This window comes from Aspergillus niger (assembly GCF_000002855.4).
Source record: "Aspergillus niger supercontig An11".
Lineage (NCBI taxonomy): Eukaryota > Fungi > Ascomycota > Eurotiomycetes > Eurotiales > Aspergillaceae > Aspergillus > Aspergillus niger.
In genome coordinates, this window is record NT_166526.1 from 1,784,927 (window position 1) to 1,809,557 (window position 24,631).

Below are 24,631 nucleotides of genomic sequence, written 5' to 3' on the forward strand. Positions count from 1 at the left end.
CCTTACTGCGCTCCATCTGCCTGCCTGCCTGCAGGTGCAGGTTTTCCAGACCTCTTCGGCGGCAGCTCATCCCTTCTGGCGATGTCACCGACGACCAGTTACTTAGTGATGCTGCTGCTCTCCACCGCAGGCCCAGTCTTTTCTTCTTGACTTGCTCCATCCAACCCGTCTCCCAGTCGCAATTCGCCTTTTGCTATCTCTCCCACTTGCCGGCGCGCCTGTCCCTCGTGGGCCCAAGCGGCACTTCTCCTGGGTTTAAACCATCCCCTTTTTCGTCGTCTCCATCAGGACAACTCCATAACCATTAACTAAGTGCAGGAATATCTTCACTGGGACAGATTTTCTCTCCTCCATATTTAACATTTAATAATTTTTTTTCTTTCTTTTCTTTTTTCTTGTGTATTTTATTCTATTTTACTTTTTTTTCTTTGGTAAATCCCGTACACAGTCCATTTCTCACCGCCACCATTTTCTCTCTTTTTTTTTTTGGTTTCATATTTTCTTCCACATATCGTCTATTAGTACTTGATAAATCTATTTTGTAGCGATTTCAACTGGTCAGAGCTCGTAAATATACGCCGCGTCTTACCGTGCAGCCGGTTTTAGCCACGAAGGTTTTCCATCCATCGCTTCATCTTGGATTTCTCCAGACTTTCGTCTTCGCTTACCCAGTGCCGACCCAAGAACCCCTCCTGTGAACCCCATAGTTTAATCCAGTCACCTGGGCCATCTTGCCTCGTATTGGGAACATCCTAGACTCCATCTATCGCTTGGTCTTCCTCTTCTCATCTCTTCAACCCATTTTTCTCCCCCCCTTTTCCCTCCCTGTATCTGTTTGCATTGGAGATCTCTGCATCGTCGTATTCCTTCTGGCTGGATTCCAGAACGAAACTTAATATTGTGAAGAAGCAAAACAAGACAAACAAAAAAAAGAAAGCAAAGGTAAGAAGAAAAGCTACATGAAATAAGAAAGGAAGAGAACAAGAGAAAAAAAAAAAAAAGGAAATCCTTACACCTCATCTCTATCAGTTTGCAAAGTCCCTGGGCCCCAATCTGGTCCGTTTCGTCAGCACCGCCAACTGGGCCAGTAAGGGAACTTCTGCGTGGTAGTTTTTAGTGTACAGGCGACCGACTACTTTCGGCCCGCCTTGCTGGTCAGAAAAGTAACTAACTTAACTCATCATCTTCTCCGTCTTAGGGGCTGCCCCCGTTCCTCTCTTACTTTTGGCTGGCTGCTGCTGCTGCTCTTGCTGCCGCTGCTGTTTGCTACTCGGAATTCCATCCCATATTCGACTTGCTCTTTTCCGCCCCCCTTCTCCCTCTCACGCTCTCGCGCTCTCTCTCTCTCTCGCTCCCCCCCCGACCAGGCCTCCGTTTGGTTGTCCTCGTCGGGACTTTTCCTACTCGTCTTCTATCCCAAAACTTTCTCTACCTTTTTAACTTCCTGCCATCTTCGCTCTTCATTGGGGTAGGTTTCACTCCTCCAAAGCCTGCTTGCTATCTATCTCCTTTGCGAATCGGGAAAATGAGCCCCTCCGCCCACGTTCCCCCGTCCCAATAGACCTCTGCACTCTTCCGCAATTATTTCCTCCTAACTAACACCTGTCTCATCCTGTCTAGGTCTGCGTGTCCATACCTCATCTTCATCGCCTATAAAGTTCCTATTCTTCTCTTCTACGACCTCCCTCAATTAATTCGCCCCCATCCCCTACTCATCACCCCCCCCGATCCCTCCCACTCCTCTCTCGAAAAGCCTCTGCGGTATTCCTGTCGACTCCACTCCTCGCATTCTTCTTCCAACGTCGAGAGATTATCGTGGTTTCAGTGGGATGTTGCTGTTGGTGACCGAAACAAAGATTTCCAGCGTCTGTGGTTACACAACTGTCTAAATGGGAAACTCGCAAGGGAAACAGGTGGCCTCCACCGATGAGTGTACGTATCGAGTGTGTCTGAGAACAATTGGCTGCGGATGGGCTGACTAGGGCGCAGTGAACTTGAATCAGTTTCGTCTGTTGCGGGTGGTTGGAAAAGGTGCTTTCGGCAAGGTTCGTATCGTGGAGAAGAAAGACACCGGATTGACGTTCGCGCTGAAATACATTCGGAAAGAAGAAGGTATGTTGCTGCCGAAGGAATACCTCAATACACGCTGACATGAGTTGCTCGTTTCCCTGGTAGTCGTCCGGTCGGAAAGTGTACGAAATATCATCCGAGAACGGCGGATGCTCGAGCACCTCAACCATGCCTTTCTTTGCAACTTGAGATACAGCTTCCAAGACATTGAATATATGTGCGTCCTGCAATAGCTTTCCCAACACGACACCCCTATCGTCCGTCCGCAGTCACTGATAATTGAGAAGTTACATTGTGGTGGATTTGATGAATGGCGGTGACCTCCGGTTCCATATCTCGCGGAAATGTTTCACGGAGGAGGCTGTGAGATTCTGGATTGCTGAGCTGGGTTGCGCTCTGAGGTACATTCACTCGCAGGGAATCATCCATCGTGACGTCAAGCCAGACAATATCCTGCTTGACTCGGAGGGGCATGTTCATTTGGCCGATTTTGTAAGTCCGCCGGTCGCATGCGATCCGGTTCGTGAAGCTGACCTCCGTGTGACAGAACGTCGCCTCCGACTTTCGACCCGGAAAACCTCTCACTAGTAAATCCGGAACACTGGCGTACCTTGCTCCGGAAGTATACGAAGGCGGCGGATACTACTGCGAAGTTGATTGGTGGTCACTTGGAGTTACATTTTACGAATGTATCTACAACAAGGTATGTCGCTTCGATCTGTTAGTCCAGTCAAGACTTTTGCTGACTCTTGTAGCGCCCATTCGAAGGTCGGAGCCAGGACGTCCTCAGCGAAAACATCAAAAAGGCGCAACCGAAGTACTACGTCACCAACCCCGCGGTCTCCGTTCCCTGCCTCCGAGCAATGTCGGCGTTTATGGAAAGAGATCGGTCGAAGCGAATTGGCGCGATCAGCTTTGAGAGCTTCACATCGCATATGTTCTTTGCCGACATCGACTTTGTCGCTCTGGAGTCGAAGGAAATCCCGCCCGTGTTCCGTCCATCCAGCGACAAGACCAACTTTGACGCCACATATGACTTGGAGGAACTACTCTTGGAGGAGGCGCCGCTCGAGGCCAGAGCTCGCCGGCAAAAACCGAGAGCCGAGTTGCGGGAGGATGCGACGGCCAAGGAGATCCGCGAGGACGAACTGCACCGTCTGATTGAGACGATGTTTGAGCCCTTCGATTATACCAAGGTGAACTACGTTGGGTACGTTGATCTCCAATCAAACGGAGATGGGGATGCCGTGCTAACCAACATCAGCAACGCTGCGGATGCGATTGCCGCATCAACGTAAGTTCTCCATGCCTACCTTGTCTTGCGGCCTTTGCTGACCCTGGCTAGAAATCCGGAAGAATGCCTGCCGATCCACCAAACGCAGTCGTCGCATTCCCGACAAGTCTCACAGCCAGACCTCTCCAGAAATTCGCCTCCCCTCCGAAACGATGGCTCTGTCAGTCACTTGACTCAGCCTGATACCCCGTCCCCTCTCAGCGAAACCCCCACCTCGCAAGCGTCGCTACCTCCTCCACCCCCGCCGCCGGCCCCGCCTTTCCACCGTCCTTTGCCACCTACTGCCGTGCGGCCGCGGGGCGCGACCCGGAAACAAAGTAAGGGTGGAGGGGTACAGATGGTGTTGGAAGAAGCAGGTAGCTGGAGCGAGCTTGCGGATCATAGCTCTACACTGCCTGCCGAAGGCTACGATACCGGGTCAGTCAAGGGGAAGGGCTCCAATAGCGGCATGCTCGCTTTCCTCAGCAGGAAGAAGGGGCGCGATAGGAGCCCGAAGCCCCAGGAGCCCGGCGTGCTGGGTAAAGAAGGCGCCCGGCAGATTATCAGCTGAAGGGCTGACATTCGATACCCGGAGGAGGAACGCATCGCTATGACTTGACCACTGTTGGACAGTTCGATAGAGATTTTTTATTCTTTGCCCGTTGAGAAGGCTCGCGCTTTTTTACACGAGTTAGCATGTCGCCTATCTGGCCGCCTTTCCTTCAGGGCGTTGACATGAGAATCGCACACGACTGGGCCACCGAGGTTTGACTCGGACAACACGCAGCCCCGATCAAAAGCTTGCTTTGGGGAAAGACCCATATTAATCAGGCACAATCCAACCATGCCAGGGTGAATTGTTCATTCGTTATTGCTTGCTGGCCCCGGCCTTGACCGTGAGAAACCGCGTGGCAGGCCGAAGCCGACATCTGACGGCGTCTTGGTATGACAGCATATCCATCATTCTCAGTCGTTTCTCTCACCGTCCCGGATTCTTGTTTATGGGACCGGTTTTGTCATTGGTTTCCCTGGATCCAGCGCAGATCAGGCTCTTTCTTTGCACTTCTATTTCCTTGACTGGTGTTGGCTCCGGAGTTGTACAGATGGGAGTGGCATATGACGATTTCTAATTCATCTATCCTTGTGACATACCAACGATGGTCGAGATGTACCGTTTTTCTTCTCTAATTTTTTGATTGTGTTGTTTTTCACCCCATTTGATATCTCTGTGGCGTTTTGCATACCCGGTGAATAGTCGCGGCCCCGACGTGGAATGTACCAGACATTGTGGGGACGGGGCCGGACCGGGAATTACCCTTGTAACTAATGACGTTCCTCCTTTCATTATACCTATAGACCTGAATGGAGCATTGTGATCGGTGATGTTGCCTGATATCAGCATTCCATGAAAGAGTGGTTGAGTCGATGCTAAGAGTTCCGATGCTAAGCGTCGCTACAACGGGTCACTTCTGTAGCCGTATTCGTACTGCAATCAGTCATGCAAGAAGGTTTAGCTTCGGCTTTGCAGACCGAATTTCCGTTGCCTGTGATCGGTCTCGTTAGTACGCCCATTGCCTCGGCTGCCTACGGAATATACTTGGCATCTTCATCGGAACATATGATCTGACCTGAGAGCTTTAGGTTCTATATCATCCGGATATTGGGTGCAAGTCTCCGAGCACCTGCAGACGTTATTGATTCGACCCGTCATGCTCGAACCACTGCAGCATTGTTACGGGGTGACAAGCACCTGGACATGTTTATAGTATGTGTCATAGCTAATTCGGCAGACTTACAATGGTGATGATATCATTTAGAACCACTGTTGATTTAGTGCTGTTATATGCCGGTTCAAGGCTTTAAATAGTGATACCTATATGTGTAAACCCACCATTTTATTTGCAGTGTCTGAATGATCATGCCTTGATGCAAGTGTCCTCATATCCCATTGACTTGCCCCATTGGGACGTGAACACCTCAGGCAGAGATCGCTTTTCAGGCAACCTTTCTGCCATCTATGACGTTTCATAAATATTGCATAGAAAGAACCCCCAATTCCTTTTCCTAATTCCCATTCCAGCCTCGCACACTGTCCGCGATCCTGATGTTGACGGACAGTCACAGACTTGCCTTCCCCCATTGTTCTCGGCCAGCACATCAACGGTGTTGACACTGAAATTACTACATACAGCTCGTCCCGGAACTACAGCAAGCACGATCATCACCGAAAGATATCTTACCATAACTGTTCAGTCCCAGTCATAAAGGGCTATTGGCTTAACATATGTTGAAATGTTCCCTCAGCACACTTGAAATATAATCTATACACAAGCACACCAATCATCAGCCAAGACCAAAGGATCACACTAGAACGACAATCCCCCTTTATATAAGATTCCGTTCGCAACAATTGCCCTGAATCCTCCACCAGAAATGTTTTCCTCTATCCTCAGTCACAGGGACACACGCAATGTCAGCCACCGAAATCGTTGACATCTATACCCGGGTACTCGGGTGCATACAACAGAGGTCCTTCTACGGGGAGATCTCCACTACCTCGGACATGTCGCCAGTCTGCGACTATGTATACCGCGGGTGATGGGGCGGACGCGGCGGCGGGAGCGGTTTACTTCGGACATTGGTGGTCAGGGGAGATGGATTGTTATCCTACGGGAGGATTCCGTCGATGTGTTATACCTAGCATCGGTTTTGGGATTCGTATTATTGTATGTATACCATTCTATTGGGGCTGATTAAGAGAGCATTTGCTGTTAGATGGTGATGTGTAGATAGCCCGGGGTAATACTGTTCAAGCAGCTGGCATATGGTGGACGTTGGCTGATGGCTGGGCGGGGAGACTCTAGATGGGAAGTCGTAATGGGGTACTATCCAAGGTGAGTGTGCAAGTAATCACCTGCTTGGTATAGCCCTGATTCGAGTGTAATGGCCGCACTCTCTACAACAACTGGACACACGCCTGCGCCGGTTGCGTATCCGCAGGCGATATCATAACCCTAGTTACAAATTATGTCACGATAGGGACTACCATATCTTCATCCTTGCTCTTGTATCAGGATGAATTCCCTCTCATTAGAGACAAGGTCATCACGGAGACTGACGCATCATCGACAATAATTCCGGTGCGACGTTAGCAATGGCGGCCGAGTGAGCTGTCGAGTTGGCTGTTATACCTATTGTACAGCTTATGATGTTTACATTAGGTTCTGCTATATTGCTATGAATATACTGCATGATTGTTTGACAAACAGCTGACACTGCAGAAGCAGTTGACAGTAAGGAGTGCCACGTGTGACGACGAGCAGTTGCCCTAGTTATGCATTATAAGGAGCATACAACGTGAAGTCATCTACCAGTCCAACACACCGTGAAAGTTAGAATGCACAGCATAGCATAGCATACCCTAACTATATACAAAAAGTGAAACATACATACAATATATACATCATCCCCAGCTCCTAGTAACAACCCTATCACTCACTCCCCTCACCCTCTCCCCCATTCCCATCTCCATCCCCATCCTCTCCCTCCACAACAATCACAACCTCCTCATCCCCGTCCTCCTCTTCCTCCTCTTTTACCCCCTCCTCCCCACCCACCTCATTCTTCCAACTCCCCGCATAATGATGACTCACCAAATACTCCCCCTGCCCCGTGGGCATCCCCCCCTGCAACGCCGCAAAGCTCGCCTGCGGCAAAACCAACACATCCCCAAGCAACACTCCCCCCTCTCCCAACCCCTCGACCTCATCCTTACCCACCCGTCTCCCAACACTCTCACTAATCGTCTCCAAAAACGCCATAGTAATAGCCTGCGGCCCCGTCACATCCACCACATCCGGAATCATCTCCATAGTCACCTCCCCAACGGTGACATTATTCTCCTGCGCCAATGCTTCCAATCGTCCCGCCACATACTCAATCGCATGATAGATATGGTTATTGCCCGGTGTGGAAAGCACCGTCCACGAGGCGAACTGCCATCCGTCGAACTCTATCCCCACGACCACGTTGGCTGCCGGGGGAATAGGCCATTGCGAGATGGGCACTTCGCAGGATACATCGAGGTCGGACCAGATGCCGCCGTCGATGTAGAGGATGAGGAGTCGAAGGAGGTCGGCGCGGAGGATGGGCACGCTGAGGGATGTGTATAGGTCGGCGATTTCGGGCCAGATGGGGCGGAAGTTCGTTTCCACGTAGGCGAGGCCGGATGAATCGGTGAGGACTTCGTGGCGGAGGTGAGGGTTTAGGGCTGTCCAGGTGGAGATCCAGGATTCGGCTTGGGGGGAGAGGCCTTTGGAGCCGGTTTTTTGCCAGAGTTTGTGCGGGATGGAGTGGGTTGTTGGTTGGGGGTGGATGTGGGTGTTGTGTGGGTGGGTGGTTGTTGTTGTTGTGGTGGTGGTGTGGGTGGTGATTGTTGCGAGAGTGGTGGTTGGGAATAGGGTTGTTGGGTCTTCGGTGGTGGTTGTTATTTGGGCTGGTAGGTGTGTTTCTTGTATCTCTGCTGCCGCTGGGCTTGGGGTTGGGACGATGGTGGGTGAGAGTGGCACGACGGGTTGGCGGATGAGTCGGTGGAAGAGGTAGAGGTTGAGGAAGACGAGGGAGAAGATGAGGATGGCGGTGGGTCGGGTTAACATGGTGGACATTATGTTGTAGTTTGATTGTGGTTGTGGTGTGGTCGTGATTGTGGTAAATATCTAATGATACATCGCGGGATAGCTGAGTAGGTAGTCGTTGAATGAATGAATATAGATAGTGGAAACAGTGAGTAGGAAATTGGCGTGAAAAACGATATCAAATGTTTGGTGTAGTAGGGTAGAACGAATGAATAAATGAGTGACTAGGTGAGTTACACCTGAAATCTGCAGGGTCCACGCCCGTCTTAAAAGGCGTCCAGCTGCAATCTAAGAAAGGACAAGTAGCAGGCCAGTCAGATGGACCTACAGACGCCACAGATGGACCCTCTAGACTCTCTCCGCCAGAAATGGGGCGATGGCAGCCGATTGGCTTCCCGCTCTGATTTAGGGTCCAAGGTTGATTGCTGAGTTCACCGCGTTTGCCCTAGAAGCCAGTTGTACTCTTTTTCTCTTTCAAGTTAAAGAATGATGGGCGGTTTGGATGTGCAGGCTGATTGTGCTTGGGGGCTGGAAAGCAGGTTTGGACTAGTGGGGATAGTGTGGTTTTACTTTTTCTGCTGATGACTATCCGGATGGAAGTCTTGGTATTCACTAGTTGTGAAGATATTTGCTAGATATATACGGAATTGGAATGTTTGTAATGAAAGAATCAGAGTATTCTCCAGTCCTTTTCTTAGGAAAAAGCGAATGATAAGTAAGTAGCACAGGCAGCCGGTGACATCCGCATGTAACACAGCAGCAATCACGTTGCGGCTGTACCTTGTTGTAGCATCGACCGGACATCCAACCAACATCAATTCAGTGAGTATGATAAGCTGCAGATCCGTCAATCCAAGCAGCCAGTCAGTTATGAGAAATGGGGGCCGTGAACACATTCATTCAGGTCAGGCTAGTCTGGTGCGGAGTCTTGTCTTGAGAGTGCTGACCGGATCGGGTGGAGAGTCTATTTTTAGCTAAATGTGGATTGGGTTGGGTTGCCTGATGGTGACCGAACCTACACAGTTAAGTACTACTGAAAACTTCCTTGCAGTAATCTATCGATGCATTTGTTACGAAGTATTGATGGCAAGTTCTGTGAATATTGACGGGATTACTCTCAGCACAGTGACAAGTCCTTTCACCCCTAAGCAACACTGTCTTCTTCACACATCACAAGGCAAAGCCCAGACCCTGTAGATCTAGCCAAAGTCTAAGACAGTCTGACATGGATCTGACGTGATTGGCCCAGACAAATGATGTCTCCATCACCGCGGTAGCTAAGAACCACTGTAACCAGTGATCAGCGGGCAAGAGTGTCCACTGCGCAGGGCACAAGTTACTGAAGAAGGCCAATGTCTGGTTCGGGAGATTCCTGGTGGGGGCTAATAAATACGAGGGTTTCATTTCCCTGGGATAGATGGCCTGGTGGGGGCCGCTTGCGGCGAGGGAGATTAATTCGTGGATAGGTTTGCCGTTTGGGGCCAGGAGTTCACATGGGAGACTCTTGGTATGCATCTGCTTGGCATATAGCCGCTGTCAAGAGTGTTGATGCTTGGGGGCTTTATGTTTCGCTCGTTTCAGAATACAATATGAAGCAGCAGATTCAATCCTTCCATGGGGCCATTATGGCAGTCGCTCAGTTGGCTGACGCCCCCTCTTGCCGCGTTGGGCGGTGCGGCTGTGTCTTGTCCGCCTTGCTTAGGACGGGCAGTTTACTACCGCCTTATGGCAGTTGGTATTACTGCAATGTGACAACAATATGCAAAAAGGTAGTGTCTGAGGTTGCTGGGAAAGGATTACACATATCCCGCCTAAAGCATGGTGTGTACATAGTATGACTCTGAGCTCTGTGGCACATGGTCGAACATACAGTACAACTAGCCATTATCATGCTGGAAATACCGCAGATGTACATCAGCTTCGAGATTTAGAGGTGAAGCAGGGGATTCATGCTATTGAGTAATTATTCATACCTTTCTAGCATGCTATGCTTATCAATTCTTGAAGCATTGCATGATTCTAAGGCACATCGCAGCTGACTGGGAGAGCAAAAGCAGCATCCAGGCAGCCAGGCTACACAAGGCGGAAGATCAGGCACCAAAGACAAGCTTTTCACAACCAATCAAAAGGGGGCGCTACCAGCGGGGCAGACCCACTGCAATAACAACTCATTCCCCAGTTCCTAATGATAATCGGCTTGACAATGACTCGCTTGCTATGGAATCAAAATATATGTCGTCTCATGCATTGTCGACTTAAGCCGCGTGCCAGAAGGACCAATCGACTGCCAAGTTGATTGCCTCCCGACTTTTTCAGTACAACTCAGCTCCGTCAGATCTAGGAAGGGAAAAACTTAGGAAAGCCTGGTGGTAATAAATACCACAGCATTTATTACGCGATTTGAATAGAACATGATCCGGGAAAAATGAGGATAATAACGAGGCAAGGCTGAAAGGCCGGAAATCTCCAGTCACCATTGAGAGATATAATCCTTGTCTACAACTGGCAGGGGTGAGTGCCGCTAAGTTTCTAGGCTTATTACCACCGCGCACGACACTCAACCCGCCTATTAAAGTCCTGCGGCGCCACCTTCCATAGTCTGTCCCCTCCCAATCTTTGCTTTTCGACCGCCGTTTGATACACAGAGCTTTCCTCCCGTATTAGAGCCCTATTATGGAGCAGATTCCGCTCGTTGGCAGCAATGCTACTACGGCTTGCGATTTCCCGGGAGCCTGTGTACGTGCGATTCCCAGTCTTCTAAAAAGCAAAATAGTAAACTAACTATTATATGTGCAGTGCCTCGCCCTGGCCACAATCCTAGGGCAGGACAAAGTTTCGTTCCCCGACACACCTGCTTATGAAGCGTCTCAGGGGTCGTACTTTGCACAACAGAACAGCGCGCTTCAGCCCTCGTGCGTGGTGTTCCCGGACTCAGCAGATGAAGTGTCCAACATCATCACCAGTATATTAGCAATCTCGTCAGGAGTGCCTGATTACGAGAAAGCCGGCTGCCAGTTTGCCATCCGATCCGGCGGACACAATTCCTTCGGAGGCGCATCCAATATCCACAATGGCGTCACCATCGATCTGCGCGCTCTCAACACCATCCAGGTGCAGGAAGCCCCAACCGAGAATGATGAGGATGAGAGTGCGCAGAACAAAGAGGCGCAACACACAGTCTTTGTTGGAGCAGGTGCTACCTGGGGAGAGGTCTATGCCCTGCTCGATCCGTTGGGTCTCTCGGTAGCAGGAGGTCGCGCTGCACAGGTCGGGGTTGGCGGACTGACGCTCGGAGGCGGCATCTCCTACTTCTCACCGCGCTACGGGTGGACGTGTGACAACTTGGTCGGTGCAGAGGTGGTCTTAGCCAACGGGACAATCGTATATTTGGATGAGGGCCAACACTCAGATTGGCTGGCAGCGCTACGCGGGGGCGGCGCCAACTTTGGGGTTGTCACAGGCTTCAATCTGCAGACTTTCCCACAGGGTCCTATATATGGAGGGTCCATCTACCACAGCACTGAGACTATTGACGCCCAGTTACGTGCCTTCGCCGAGCTGGCTGACCCAAAGGCGAGCAGCTATGATGAGTATGCTTCGTTGATCACCAGTTTCGGGTTCGCCGGAGGCCAGGGGGCCGCCATCGTGAACAGTGTCGTGTATACGGGGGGGGGCTGGAGGAACCAGGGGACGATGGAATAACACCGCCCCCAGCCGTGTACAAAGCGCTTTTCGACATTCCACAGTTGTTCAGCACCATGCGCGTGGCACCCATGCATGAGGTGGCCATTGAGCAAGGGTCGTTTTCACAGAGCGGGAAACGGTAAGAGTAACTTCCTTCACCCAATATTTTAGTGCTGACGACAATCAAACAGACAGCTAAGTGTAGTTGCAACGCACGACGTGACCCTTCCTATGTTGAATGCAACCTACCTCCGGTGGAACTCCAATCTGGAAGCCGTACAAGACATTCCAGGCATCGTATGGTCGATCTCCCTTGAACCACTACCCCCTGCAATCTATGCGCGGGCACCTCCCGACCATAATGTTATGGGGTTATCATCATCCGAACGCCTCGAGCGATCACTGGTGGTGACCTTACTGAGTGCCACCTGGGATGACGCAGCTGATGATGCCCGGGTTGAGGAAGCCGCCAAAGTGCTGTTTTCAGGCATTGAATCGGATGCACATGCGTTGGATGCATATCATCCGTTTGTTTATCTAAATTATGCGGCGCAATGGCAGGATCCGATTGCTAGTTACGGCCCTGAGAGTATTGAGCGGTTGCGACGCATCAGCCGTGAGGTAGATCCAACGGGTGTCTTCCAGAATATGGTTCCTGGGGGGTTCAAAATACAGCAGTAATATTGTGAATCTATCTGGTTACTCCTTACTGGCCTACTATTTAGTACAGAATTCAGTTCAATTATGCTTTAGAGGGCTTGTTTAGCTCATGTTAATTACAAAGTAGGCATCATGTAACTGCTCATCACTATGAGTCAATCATATCAGATCCGCAGATGTTCATATCCAGCATTCTTTACTTGAACAACAGGGTTCAATGCAGTTGAGTGAGAAATATTCTTTTGTATATTTGGGTTTAGCCCCTGGGCAAAACAAATAAATAGAAAAGTCGCCACTCTACACCTGTGCAACCGACCCTTTCCTATACACCTAAACATCATACTTGATTTATTTTAGCAGCAAATGCAAGAGATTAGTTACTTATATACTAACGGTTAGATAAAATAAGCACATACGACCACAGGGTGTGGAGAACAGGGCTTCCCGTCCGCTCAGTTGTACTTGAGCCACATTATGAACGCGGTAAATTGTAAAAGTGCCTTTGTCTTTCAGAAGGCGTGGGTGTTTTTGTGTTAGCGTGTGTTAGCGTGTGTGTATGTGTGTGTGTGTGTATGTGTGTGTGTGTGTATGTGTGTGTGTGTGTATGTGTGTGTGTGTGTGTGTGTGTGTGTGTGTGTGTGTGTGTGTGTGTGTGTGGATGATTTGGGTGAGAATTTTAAAAAATGGATGACAGTGAGTGAGAAAGGTAAGACGAGGAAGAATATCAAACCTAGACAGTCCCACTTGTGCAAGGATTAACGTCTTTAATCTTTTCAGGAAGCCTCACCACACTACGAACCACAGTATATGGTCAGTGATAATTGCAGGAGTGTCGCCTGTGTAGCCCAATCTCATTTCAATTTCCAAGGACATAACTCCTACTAGCAGAATCATATCTGGATATATAGTGTCGAATAAGTTGTAGCACTGCTAGGGGGCTTGAGCTGATTTGCAAATGAAATAGAACCCCACAATGGATAATGGCCGGGCCTGAACTGTGAACCAAAGTTAGCCCTGAATAGGTCTACAGTGGTCTCAGCAGGTATTATAGTATAGGAGAATAATGGGAAACAAGTTATATAAGTACCAAGCAATTTGCTGATTGCCTAATTGCCCGAAACTGTTCGATTTATATACAAAACCGTATGAAAGATACCTCCCCTGATGTGAGTCCAATGGCAAGTGTATCACCGTTTATCCTAAAGCAGTTAGGCTTATACTCAACAGGAAGCCAGAGCTTTCGTTTGCCGCGCAATTTTACCCATCGTTCGGTCTCAAAAGAGATGTCCAGATTCCCAGAACGTAATAATAACATTTGGCGGTCGGATCCACGTTCAACGACAAATGCAGCTGAATTGCCATGAATAGATAAATCGTCATGGAAAAATTCGAAATAATGGGAAAATCCGCAAGAATCGCCATCCCATTCGATGTCCCAAATTTGCACGAGCGCATACTCCTCCAAGGCCCAGAGGCGCATTGTGTCATCACTAGAGCAGGAGGCCAGTAATTGGCTATCAGGATCGAAGGCCAAATACTCAATAGTATCCAGATGAGCATTTATAGTCCGATATATTGCGCCTGTCGCCAAGTCCCAGACGCACAGTAGGCCACTATATGTACCAGACGCTAGTAACTTACCATCAGGTGAGAAAGTTACCGATTTATAGCCGCCAATTGAGTCACCTAAATGAGGACAGGCTGTGAGAGTCTGTTGTAGTGTGTATGTCGCAAAGTCCCAGATACACACTGTATCGTCATCAGAGCAGGATGCTAATAGTTGACCATTAGGAGAGAACGCCACAGAGTTCACGGATTCCGAGTGGCTATCGATAGTGTGCAGAAGGGTGCGTGTCGTCAAGTCCCAGAGGCATGCGCTGTTATCTGCAGAGCAGGTCACCAGTATCCGATTATCTGGTGAGAAGGCCAATGAGTTTATCGCAGCAGAATGCTCATCGAGAGTCCAGGCGATTGTACCTTCCGTTACATTCCAAATACGCACAACCGGACTCTCATAAGAGCCGGATGCTAGGAAAAGGCCATCGGGTGAGAAGGTCATGATCTGAGGGGGAGGCTCAAAGCTATCACTGTTATGGTTTTGGGTGACCTCACTCGCCGTGAGGTCCCAAAGACGTATTGTTTCATCAGCAGAGCAGGACGCCAGTGTCTTGCCGTCAGGTGTAAATGCTACTGCATCAGAGGCTCCAGAACCTCTGAAGCCTGAGGACATATGGCCATCAACAGTTTGCTGCAGTGTGCCTGTCGCTAAGTCCCAGACGTACACATACCAATCATCAGACCCAGACGCTAGAAGATAGCCATCGGATGAAAAAGTTACTGAAAGAATTGAACTTGAATCTTCTGCGAGACTTTTCTGTAGTATGCCTGTCACCGGATTCCATAATTGCACTGATTGATCTTCAGATCCAGATGCCAGGATATGGCTATCAGGTGAGAAAGCTACTGACTGAACTGACTCTGAATGGCCTTTAAGGATCCGCTGTAGTATGCCAGTTACTGGGTCCCATAATCGAGCTGTTCGATCTCTAGACCCAGATGCTAGGAGGTGGCCATCAGGTGAGAAGGCTACTGACTGAACTGAAGCTGAGTGACCTTCAAGAGTCTGCTGTAACATGCCTGTTGCTGTGTCCCATAATCGGACTGTTTGATCTTCAGATCCAGACGCTAGAAGATGGCCATCAGGCGAGAAGGCTACTGACTGAACTGAAGCTGAATGACCTTCAAGAGTCTGCTGTAGTATGCCTGATTCCGGGTCCCATAACAAGACTGTTTGATCTTCAGATCCAGACGCTAGAAGATGGCCATCAGGAGAGAAGGCTACCGACTGAACTGAATCTGAATGGCCTTCGAGGGTTTGTAACTCTGCATCCCAATTGTCCTTAACAATTGGAAACTGGCATATCCAAGTAGGAACCTCATTCGCAAACTCTGTGTGAATTATTGTCTTTCGAGGTACAAATATTATCCCTGCGCAATATATTTGAAGCGGAGCTTGATCAATTATCTGGCGATTCTTTAAAATAAATCGCCTTGCATCGTGAAGGAAATCCAAAATCGGAGAAGGGCCGTTGCTCTAAGCAATTAGTATTCATAAAACATGACATCTGTGACAACTTACCCATGTGGCTCCTTGGAGGCGAGTAAGCATACCTAGTATTTCCGATGTAAAGCCTAGGAGGCCCATGGCCTCCACCCAGTGCAGAAAGTGTTTCCGTAGAAATGAAAGAGTATCGTGTTCCATTCGAGCAGGCTCTGCACATTGTACTAGGTGATGTGTCCAGTATCGACAAGCATACTGCAATTCCAGAGGGATATAGGTATCGATAGTGTGGCGATCAACTTCAACACGTTCGGTTCCTTCGCTTGGTAACGAACAGATATTTCTTTTCAAGCTTTGAAATACAGAAAAGCAATGTCTGATCAACATCTCATGCGTCTCTGTCTTATTTACGCCGAGTGGGTTCTTTTTCCGGGTTTCTGGGTCAAGAAGGAAGTCTCTGAATGACAGATGAAAAAGTCGTATGGGTATTGATTCATTGCCTGGCACCCTTATCACTGAGTGAAGAGAACTTAGCCGAGAATGTATAAGTCCTTTTGAGACGCAAAGAAGCTCCGATAGCGAGCTTATAGAGAGTGGGCTCTCTAGTATCATAATAGCACCGATCACTTTATGAAATTCTAAGACCAGCTTCTCTCTTTGCTTCTCATGTTGCCGGTTAAGAAGACGATCGAGAATCGGGAGATACGTAATATCGAGCTGAGAGAGATTAGTCTGATGCGTCAAGATTTCGGAAAGGCTCTCTATAGGTTCCCATGTCAAGTCTTCAAAGATACGACAGACAGTAGCAGCAAAGATAAACAACGGAATAGACAATGCTATGAGCCTTTGAGTATCTCTATCGCTAGGCCAATTTGCGGGTAATGGCCGTTCCTCCCTAATCTTTGCGAGCCGGTAATCGAAGAATAAGGAGATATCATGCTTGATCACTTCCATTGGGATATCGTGGAGAATGGTGTCTTGATAATCATCCATCGATATCTTTGAGAATCCGAGACGAATCGGTGAATCCGGCCTGCTCGTCAAAAGCACTCGTAGACGCAAACCAGCTATGCTTCGAAACTGTGGGAGAAGCTGGTTTATTAACCGGATGTCATTATCTCCCTCGCATTCGTCTAATGCGTCAAGCACTATAATAACAGTCTTGACTGTGACGTTAGATGGCTTGAGATGTTGGAGTGGCTGAATTAGGAGTTTCTCGAATTGTTCCCGCATTGCCTTCGCCATAATGCCCGGGTTATCATAGACTGCTTGATGCAGGATTGGACTAGCTGAGGGTTGGTTATTGCCAGTTGTCTGGCAATTGTTGGGAAGACTTTCTTTGCGTTTCCCCGGTCGCCCTCGCCTCTCTCAAAGAAGAAGCTGGCTCCTAGTGACTGCGCTTCAGAAAACGATTTTGCTACTGTTCGGGAAATAGTTGATTTTCCTGTGCCAGCTAATCCGTTGAGCCAAAATATGACTTTTCCATGTCTTGACCATGCCCATTCTCTGATTTCATTAAGCGTATCAGTCCGCGTACCTGGAAGACATTCATCTTTATGCTGGTTTTCGTAAGAGTCAAACGTGGCCTCTTGGACGGAAGGGAGGACATTATCAAGATCTACGTGATAGTCAGCATCTTTTGCGATGAGTAGATATTTTTGTCAAATACCTTGGGAGTTGTAAAATCTGTTTGTGACTGAACCGTTGTTAATCCCGATCTGTGCCCCGTAATTGAATCCACTATATGATACTGTTGAGTCCATGCTTACCCCGCCTAGCATCCGAAAGAAAAGAAGCGACTCGTTCCCTTCCTTGACTGCATGTCCGATCCGCTTAGTATGGCCCTTGTGGCTATTTCCGCTCTTCTCACCGCTTTCATTTGCCAATGAGAAAATCAATTACCGCGAATTCCTGTATTTAAATATTCATAATATTCGGGCTCATGGGTATCGGATCAACTTAGAGTGACAAATGAGTTATTGTTATCTAAAACGTGGGTGTCGCTGATCTCTGGTCTAATTAGGACATTGTGACTAAACTGCAGGGAAAGGCCTTTCATCGACTTGATTGAAGAGGGCAATTGTCCCCAAAGATGCTGGATTGCAAGTACTAAATAGCGCCTAAGCGGCCTTATTTCGTGGCGCAGCGGCCCTTTTGCAAAGGGCGCGGCTTGCTTTTGAGTGATTTGTGGTGTAATTATATACTAGCAGTAGGATATAATAAGCACATACGACCACAGGGTGTGGAAAACAGGGCTTCCCGTCCGCTCAGCCGTACTTAAGCCACACGCCGGGAGGTTAGTAGTTGGGTGGGTGACCACCAGCGAATCCCTTCTGTTGTATGTTTTTTGTCCGTCAAGTTTGTAAATTTCAGTAGGACCATCCTCAACAGATATGCCTTTGGGATAGCTCAGGTGAATCAAGGAGTAGGCCATGTATGATTCAACCATATCAGATCCGCAGGCGATCCGCTAAGTCTGTGATTATACTTCAAACAGGCCTGCTCAGACAGTTCAATCAGCTCCAACTCGATCCTGACCCTGAAGAACCTGAACCAGACCACGAATACGTATCATCTGTCAACCTTCTGTGCCGAGTTTGTCGACCCGGGTCATCTTCCTGCATATGCTTTGTCCAGTTATAGACTGTTAGATAAGTCTTTCCCGGATTGTTATTTCATAATTGAACAATTTCGAATTGTAGATGAAGTACAGGGGTTTCAGGTGATAGAATCCAAACCTACGGATAAGTGAGATGAATAAGTAGTAGACAACTAAGTAGTTGGCGCATGGGTAAGCAGTAGGGTGGCTAACAGCCAGGTCAGGTCAGGTTAGTAGCAATTTTTATACCTTCTGTCTGGTTAATACTCAGGTCAAGGAAACCTTCATATCGCAATATAGCTCTAAGGCTAGGAGAATAGTAGTCTACTATGATCTTATTTTTCTGAGTGCCGAGACATATCTACTATATTAATTTTAGTCTTAGTGCAGTCAAAGTATACTTATAGAAAATCATATAATTATCCTAGCCCACTCTAGTTACATTATGGTGAAGCAGTACTCATCATCAGCTCACAGAATCAGCATCTATCTAGAAATTAGCCGCGCTTCAAGTCACACCAACAGATTAGTAGTTGGGATTGGGTGACCACCGGCGGATCCCTTCTCTCGTATTTATTCTTTCTTCGCCGTTGTTATCTACCCATGCACCTTCACTTACCTTGTTTCCCATATTTACCCTATTCACTCCACTCCGAATTTTCCATGAACGATATCTAGCGCAAGTGGGACTCCACCCGCTACCGAACCACATACGCGCTATATAAAATCCCAACGTAAGCGAATCCAAGTGCCCAGACGTAATTGAGGTGATTATCTTTAGACAACTACTCCCCCGTCACTATCGTATTCAACTTCATCCCCTTCAGACACAGCAGTATCCGCGCTAGAACGCGAGTGAATGCTAGAGGCACTACTAGAACTGCTGACTGGGTCGGGAATAACGACGTATTGGAAGTCGGGGTCAATTTGGTGTCGGAGCTCTTGGAAAGATAAAGAACCCATGTCGGCCTCTAGTCCTGTCTCAAGTTCAAACATGTTCGAAGTTCCTCCTGCTGTTGAGTCAGGGCATTCCTTCATCTTGCCCACTCCAGTTTCAATGTCATTCTTCAATTCCCGTCGTACTAGATCGATCAGATTATTGAGAATCTGCTCTTGGTTTCTGAAACGGGGGGCGGCGTTCGGTTCTGTTTCGCTGATGTCGGGAAGGCGCCACCTCATATAAAGTTTCTGGTGAGATGAAGGGCGAATATAACGGCCTGGGTGATTGCAGATATAGTGATAGCAAAGATAACAGGCAGGCTTGCTGCATCCGATATACTTGTCCGAATTATTCAGAAAATCTCCACCGGTCTTCTCAAAATGATCGAGTATCAATATTTCAGCATGCACAATGCTTTTACCCGGGAGGTGCTCCTTAGCCAAGTTCTTGTCCCATTCTTTTGTATCCCAAATTGTCCGCAGACGGGCAAGAAACCTCTGCTTCTCTGCTGAATCACTAGAGAACATCCGGTTGCTAATGCCTTCGATATTGTACTTGCGGGGCGAAAAGGGAAGGGGACGCTCTCGAGACGCAGGAACTGTCTCGAGTCTCATCCCTCTTGCAAAGTCTGAACGTAAGAATATTGCGCCTTCGATTATTCGTTTGCTCATGATCACATGCTTCCCAAGTTTACTGAGCAGCTTAAAGAGCCGCTCAAAAGTGTGAGACTCATGTGATTCCATGGCTAGGTCTCGGAGGACCTCGAAGGTATCTCGTGAGTTGTGACTTATGACGGCCAATTTCGCCATATCCACTTCTTGGAGTTGTACACCGTCCCTTTGCAGGTGCTGGGACAGCCAATTTTTGAGATTGGCAACATCAGGGTTACCTAGGCGTTACCATCATGTCAGACGCGTATACTCGACATACACCACAAGCCTAACATACCTTCATGCTGCCCATTAGAAAGCTTTGCTATTACTGGAGGCGCAGCTTTCCTCACAATTTGCTCATAATAAGCATAGATTTTGGGGGCATTAAAGTGCAAGACTCTGCTCGTCAAAAGATTAAGGGATCTTTGGCCATCTTCGGTGCTCAGTTGAGCCGATGGGTTTCTTGCCAGCCATTGTACAATTCTCAAGACATCTTGAGCAAAGCTGACAACGGTTTCCTCCACATTCTTGTTCGCTGCTAGCCAAACCACTATTTCTTCTGGTCTCTTTTCCAACGCGACCGCGGTCACATAGGCAGGCTCCTTCTTGTATGCGCAGGCGTAGGCAAGTGCATCCACAAATGACCTATGACTTTTTATGGCGTTGAAACCAGAATTATCCTGCGGTATGTCACAGGCTCTGATACGCAAACCTCGAACATTTCCCAGCGTCTGAAGTAGGGATAGAGGTTCGTATAGACGCCGGAGCCGGCGTGACGAATGCGACATTAAAGGGTCGCCTGGAGGATCGTGGCTCATCTTCCCAACTGAATTAATGAGCGGCCTTCCTTTTCTTTCTGAGAGAGAGAGAGAGAAAAAAAAAAAAAAAAAAAAAAAAAAAAAAAAAAGCTCTGTGCTGCTCAAAAAAAGGTGTAGAGATGTACGCCGGGAAGGGGTGGAAAGAAGATAGTTATAACTATGTCTGATGGGAAAGTGTTTGAGGCTCTGCCGAATAAGTTCAGCCTTGCATTGGATTGTTTCTATGGAGGCAGGACAACGAGCACAGTGACCACCTGGCACATACGAGTGGTATTGCCTCTAGACAGCTCATAATTACCAACTTCTACTTGCATAGTCCAGTGTTTAGTATGTTTAGCTTGGTCTGGGTGTCTGCTGTGATGTTGTTTCTTGGGCAGCCTTGCACCTTACTTGATGCCGCATTGCCAAGGAAAGCTCCATGACAATCATAGGCTTTCGAAAGCATTCCTTTAGGAGTTTCCACCTGTACATTGAAACTAAAAGCGGGGTTGAGCGACTACGATGTTTCACTACAATCTTTCACTATTTCCTTGTCAACATGTTGTCGGCCCGCATTACTGCCCTGTCAGCCGTAAACGGTTCGTTTCGCTGCTAGGACTGGTGTCTCGCTATTCTTAGCGGAGGAAACCGTTTGGAATACTCTGGAGTACTTGTTTATTTGCGTAGTGGAGGAAGCTATAGAAACAGCCACTTCACAGGGTAGAAAAGAAAATCCTGTCCACGTCAATCCTTCTCTTACTAGTAACACTATGCGGACCCTTGCTTTTCGACCTGATCTGAGGTTGAACCTTACTGGGGTAACATACAGCAAGAATACATGAGTCACCTCAATGTATCTAACCCTTTCATTATCGCGGGACGATCAGCATGGAGAAATCCTGTACCAAGCCTAGCATGAGTCATGTCGAATAGATTGCCAGTGCACGGTTCAGGATAAGTGATAGGATTCTGTATTGTGACATAAGACTGCGTGCCGAGACTACCAATGAGAATCAAAATTACAATGCCGGGGGTGCACGTATTAGAAGTGTAATCAAGTTCTTATGTATTCTGAGACTGACTCGCATCACTCTCAGCTTATCAACTGGGTTATGAACACAGCCCGTCGGACGAAAGAGCTTAATAGCTCATTTCGCCCACCGTCAGTCGCTCCAGCACCGAGAAGGTCCGTGCTACTGTCTTGCATTAGTCTATATCAATGCATAAAATGCTGTGCTGACGGACAGGAGAGCGCGAGGCTGGCGTATGAGGCAAAGCGTTAGTCAAGAAGGATGGCGGCTCGATAATACCCGCATGAGTCTAACTGCTCAGCTGCGAGTAAACGCTGGTTACCCACTGGCCACTCACCGGTTCAACTAAAAACATCATTCGTTCGTACTTACCACATACAGTCAGACCGGCTGGCAATCGCATCACTCCAGGTGGAATTCTGCTAGAGGATGCTCGAGGCAGATGAGATTGCTGGCATCCACCACCACCCACTACTACGCTCAGAAGGCTGAGCTCGGTGAACTCAGCCGCCACAAAATAAACCAAAAGAAAGTCAGCACTGATGTACGATGGATCCAGGTCATCAATGGAGCGCACGATTTGACGTGGCTGAGCACTGCGACCGCAAACTACTAGAAACACGACATTTCATACCGCATGAATCGACACCTTGGCTACCGCATGGACCGTGAGCACTCGGCATGGCGTTGGCATCAGCACCCAGCCGGGAGAAGAATCCGGAGCATGGCGGCTAAGCCTAACCGGCAGGTTCGCTCGTTTCCTAACAGATCTGTCGAAGGGAGAAAGGCTCACTACCTTTCTGCCCAATTCTACCCATCTGGAATACCAGGAGGCCTGAGCGTTGCGAAGCGAGCGGAAGCCATATATAATCTTGATATCCCTTTCTATTGGCTAAAACTGCGGCCAAGATAGTCTTGCCGCAGGTTGGCTAATCACTAGCCAGCTCTATCGAGGATATGCATGCTGTGGACGACTACTCCGTATCACGGCACGGACATTGTGCCAACTAATCGAGCTACCTCTGCTTAACCACTGCTGTACGCCTCGATGCTTCGTATTTCGTCTCATATGCCGGGTAATTTTGAGATAGATTTTCCCCACTGAAGGCTAGAAGTTTTAAAGCAATGTATCCAGCCCAATCATGACTGTTAAGCTCCCTTGCAATACCCCAGGCTCTTCGGGCCATGGCCAAAGCTGTGACGTGTCCATGACAGTCGAAGAGAATGAAGAGTATACCTAACCTACGATGTTGCTAGGGTAGTGCACATCACATGCATTCATCAACAAGAAATTGCCGCGTGGGTGTTTGGCAAAGTATAGAGTAGGATTTGAACAGTGTATACGTATATAAATACCCAGAGAGCTATCGTGTAACTATGAGAGCAAAAGCTATTTCAAAATAAAACATAACCTGCCTATCCCAAAGTAACATCCGTCATATCAGATTCATATTTCTGCTTCATTATTGGCACAATGTCTCCCAGGCTTGTGCAACCGGACTGCTACACCAACACTGGTAGATATAGCCCAAAGTCTGTGAAGTGATAGCTACTGATTTGTATTTCAGATTATGAAATTGGAAAGCGGCTGTTCAATGTTTATATGGCTTTAATGATAGTTCACACCTCGCCTAATGGCAGAACAGATGATTCATTGGTATGTTTGCAGACTCTGCTCTTCGCATCATAAGTCCAAATTATGGATAGCTGAGGACGTTCTAGGTCGAGGCGGACCGATTTATTGATTCGAAAGCTTATGATTTCGAAGCAGCGCTAGTAGCCATAAAGAGCTTGAATCTAGATTTACCCCGCACGAACAAATTTGACGATGAGAGTTGTGAAGATTACATATACAAAATTCTCGGTTTCGTCAGATTGTCCGATAGCAGGGAAGACTTTGTTCCTCTGCTGACAAAACTCCACGTGCAAATCCCAACTTGCTCAGCTGACACTGGAATATCGACAACAGCCTATAAAGAGTCAGTGTTGGAGGAAGCGGCAGGGCGTTATGTCAGCCCCACGCCTACTCAGTGCTCCTCTAACGCGAATGATGAGCCTGAAATCTGGAAGTATACGTCTCGTTTATGGGAGGATGGGTCGAATCACGGAGTGACGCCCAATGTCAAAGAAAGTTGCCTCAGCAGTTATCCGCCCAAGTTTCGGATCACCATTTCTTACAAGGGTATACAAGCTTCGGGTGAGGGTAAAACTAAGAAGCTTGCGAAACACATCGCAGCTAAAGGTGTTTGCCACAGGCTTGGGCTCCAGCCATGTTGATAGTGAGGTCGTCGGATCTATGGGGCTATGAGAATTACCTAGGATAGTTTCTCACATTCAATATATCCTCTACCTGTGAGCATCGAAAGATATTTGCAGATTATAGACAAAGTAGTTCTGATCAGACCTAACTCTCGGAACCTTGTACGGTGCCATTATAACATAAAACACATAGCAATCACTGGGTCAGACAAGAAGTAAGGCATGTTGATCCTTAGAAATAGTAAGGTACTCGAACACATACGCTATACCATAATAATCTGTGCAGCCTCTAAGTAGGGAGTAAATGCTGTGAGGGATGAGATGCGTTGGCAGCGGAGTATCGTGGTCAGGGGAATAGAATGGATGGCCGGGGTTATCAGTTGCTCTGCAATGAAGCATTTCCATTGGCTATATATTCCTAGAGCCCCACTTGTACCCCACCTGTTGAGTACAAACAAATTCTCTCTTTAATACGTAACTCAGGCACCATTTAATATTTTTCAGGATGGCAGAGCTCGCTTGAATGATGTCGCTGCCTTCGCAGCCTAACTTTTGAAAAGCGTTTGTCTATTACTGTATCGATTACATGTCATCAGCAACTTAAATAGACTCTTCTAGGAATAGAGAGATAAGTGAGACAAAATGTCGGAAAAGGGAACTGCCCAGACTAGATTTTCTGCTCGGGAGGATTTTTGCCCGGGTAGCAGCTATTATTCTACGGATTACTGGCCGCGCAGGACAATTTTGGATCAAAATGCCCTGCTTGTCCCAGAAGCCAAAAATACTTATTTGCCATAACGAACAGAAGTGAACACGGAGGAGCTTTCCTCTGCATTATGATACTGGACCCAACGAATCAAATATTAATTGATTACCATAGAGTTGAATACGTCTACATTGTAGAGAGTGATCACGCGCAGCCATAAGTCGATTTATTGCCAAGGTCGAAGCCCCCCACCTGCCTCCTTAT

At 48.0% G+C, this 24,631-nt stretch overlaps 13 protein-coding genes and 1 non-coding gene across 14 annotated transcripts, besides 3 other annotated features; 7 read left to right on the top strand and 7 right to left on the bottom strand.

Annotated features, from left to right (window-relative positions):
* Positions 1–2: 2 nt before the first annotated feature.
* Positions 3–705, bottom strand: An11g07430 (hypothetical protein; the record flags this gene model as incomplete). The annotated part of the gene is made up of 3 exons (XM_059750386.1): positions 3–72; positions 166–249; positions 590–705. 3 exons carry the CDS (start codon positions 703–705, stop codon positions 3–5), a joined length of 270 nt encoding a protein of 89 aa, XP_059601653.1.
* An 80-nt stretch (positions 706–785) lies between these two features.
* On the bottom strand, positions 786–1,789 carry An11g07440 (hypothetical protein; the record flags this gene model as incomplete). The annotated part of the gene is made up of 6 exons (XM_059750387.1): positions 786–873; positions 1,016–1,079; positions 1,178–1,299; positions 1,433–1,490; positions 1,603–1,674; positions 1,720–1,789. The coding sequence occupies 6 exons, from the start codon at positions 1,787–1,789 to the stop codon at positions 786–788; spliced, it is 474 nt and encodes a 157-aa protein (XP_059601654.1).
* Positions 1,790–1,889: 100 nt separating this feature from the next.
* An11g07450 (uncharacterized protein) lies at positions 1,890–3,914 on the top strand (the record flags this gene model as incomplete). The annotated part of the gene is made up of 7 exons (XM_059750388.1): positions 1,890–1,932; positions 2,004–2,112; positions 2,358–2,562; positions 2,618–2,773; positions 2,826–3,280; positions 3,335–3,364; positions 3,416–3,914. 7 exons carry the CDS (start codon positions 1,890–1,892, stop codon positions 3,912–3,914), a joined length of 1,497 nt encoding a protein of 498 aa, XP_059601655.1.
* A 125-nt stretch (positions 3,915–4,039) lies between these two features.
* On the top strand, positions 4,040–4,473 carry An11g07460 (hypothetical protein; the record flags this gene model as incomplete). Its single annotated transcript, XM_059750389.1, has 2 exons — positions 4,040–4,108; positions 4,195–4,473. The coding sequence occupies 2 exons, from the start codon at positions 4,040–4,042 to the stop codon at positions 4,471–4,473; spliced, it is 348 nt and encodes a 115-aa protein (XP_059601656.1).
* A 577-nt stretch (positions 4,474–5,050) lies between these two features.
* Positions 5,051–5,093: a sequence feature (Short protein (An11g07470, CAK40791.1) was converted to a misc_feature.).
* A 46-nt stretch (positions 5,094–5,139) lies between these two features.
* Positions 5,140–5,156: a sequence feature (Short protein (An11g07470, CAK40791.1) was converted to a misc_feature.).
* A 657-nt stretch (positions 5,157–5,813) lies between these two features.
* On the top strand, positions 5,814–6,207 carry An11g07480 (hypothetical protein; the record flags this gene model as incomplete). The annotated part of the gene is made up of 3 exons (XM_059750390.1): positions 5,814–5,915; positions 5,993–6,049; positions 6,133–6,207. The coding sequence occupies 3 exons, from the start codon at positions 5,814–5,816 to the stop codon at positions 6,205–6,207; spliced, it is 234 nt and encodes a 77-aa protein (XP_059601657.1).
* A 241-nt stretch (positions 6,208–6,448) lies between these two features.
* An11g07490 (uncharacterized protein) lies at positions 6,449–7,998 on the bottom strand (the record flags this gene model as incomplete). The annotated part of the gene is made up of 4 exons (XM_001394683.3): positions 6,449–6,525; positions 6,611–6,671; positions 6,728–6,768; positions 6,843–7,998. The coding sequence occupies 4 exons, from the start codon at positions 7,996–7,998 to the stop codon at positions 6,449–6,451; spliced, it is 1,335 nt and encodes a 444-aa protein (XP_001394720.3).
* Positions 7,999–9,602: 1,604 nt separating this feature from the next.
* On the top strand, positions 9,603–10,236 carry An11g07500 (hypothetical protein; the record flags this gene model as incomplete). Its single annotated transcript, XM_059750391.1, has 2 exons — positions 9,603–9,798; positions 9,959–10,236. The coding sequence occupies 2 exons, from the start codon at positions 9,603–9,605 to the stop codon at positions 10,234–10,236; spliced, it is 474 nt and encodes a 157-aa protein (XP_059601658.1).
* Positions 10,237–10,650: 414 nt separating this feature from the next.
* On the top strand, positions 10,651–12,342 carry An11g07510 (uncharacterized protein; the record flags this gene model as incomplete). Its single annotated transcript, XM_059750392.1, has 3 exons — positions 10,651–10,713; positions 10,774–11,636; positions 11,853–12,342. The coding sequence occupies 3 exons, from the start codon at positions 10,651–10,653 to the stop codon at positions 12,340–12,342; spliced, it is 1,416 nt and encodes a 471-aa protein (XP_059601659.1).
* Positions 12,343–12,843: 501 nt separating this feature from the next.
* Positions 12,844–12,978: a repeat region (repetetive DNA).
* A 199-nt stretch (positions 12,979–13,177) lies between these two features.
* Positions 13,178–17,145, bottom strand: An11g07530 (uncharacterized protein; the record flags this gene model as incomplete). The annotated part of the gene is made up of 5 exons (XM_059750393.1): positions 13,178–13,345; positions 13,478–15,415; positions 15,461–16,671; positions 16,920–17,000; positions 17,052–17,145. The coding sequence occupies 5 exons, from the start codon at positions 17,143–17,145 to the stop codon at positions 13,178–13,180; spliced, it is 3,492 nt and encodes a 1,163-aa protein (XP_059601660.1).
* A 462-nt stretch (positions 17,146–17,607) lies between these two features.
* On the top strand, positions 17,608–17,726 carry 5S rRNA. The gene has a single exon (XR_009468028.1). It is a non-coding gene; the product is annotated as a 5S ribosomal RNA (ribosomal RNA).
* Positions 17,727–18,758: 1,032 nt separating this feature from the next.
* On the bottom strand, positions 18,759–21,295 carry An11g07550 (uncharacterized protein; the record flags this gene model as incomplete). Its single annotated transcript, XM_001394687.3, has 7 exons — positions 18,759–19,810; positions 19,870–20,430; positions 20,658–20,696; positions 20,783–20,888; positions 21,033–21,067; positions 21,132–21,184; positions 21,234–21,295. The coding sequence occupies 7 exons, from the start codon at positions 21,293–21,295 to the stop codon at positions 18,759–18,761; spliced, it is 1,908 nt and encodes a 635-aa protein (XP_001394724.3).
* Positions 21,296–21,464: 169 nt separating this feature from the next.
* An11g07560 (hypothetical protein) lies at positions 21,465–22,589 on the bottom strand (the record flags this gene model as incomplete). Its single annotated transcript, XM_059750394.1, has 5 exons — positions 21,465–21,582; positions 21,682–21,727; positions 21,775–21,991; positions 22,037–22,202; positions 22,423–22,589. The coding sequence occupies 5 exons, from the start codon at positions 22,587–22,589 to the stop codon at positions 21,465–21,467; spliced, it is 714 nt and encodes a 237-aa protein (XP_059601661.1).
* A 287-nt stretch (positions 22,590–22,876) lies between these two features.
* An11g07570 (uncharacterized protein) lies at positions 22,877–23,679 on the top strand (the record flags this gene model as incomplete). The annotated part of the gene is made up of 3 exons (XM_001394689.1): positions 22,877–22,919; positions 22,971–23,059; positions 23,125–23,679. The coding sequence occupies 3 exons, from the start codon at positions 22,877–22,879 to the stop codon at positions 23,677–23,679; spliced, it is 687 nt and encodes a 228-aa protein (XP_001394726.1).
* Positions 23,680–23,748: 69 nt separating this feature from the next.
* Positions 23,749–24,066, bottom strand: An11g07580 (hypothetical protein; the record flags this gene model as incomplete). The annotated part of the gene is made up of 2 exons (XM_059750395.1): positions 23,749–23,860; positions 23,924–24,066. 2 exons carry the CDS (start codon positions 24,064–24,066, stop codon positions 23,749–23,751), a joined length of 255 nt encoding a protein of 84 aa, XP_059601662.1.
* Between the last annotated feature and the right edge of the window lie 565 nt (positions 24,067–24,631).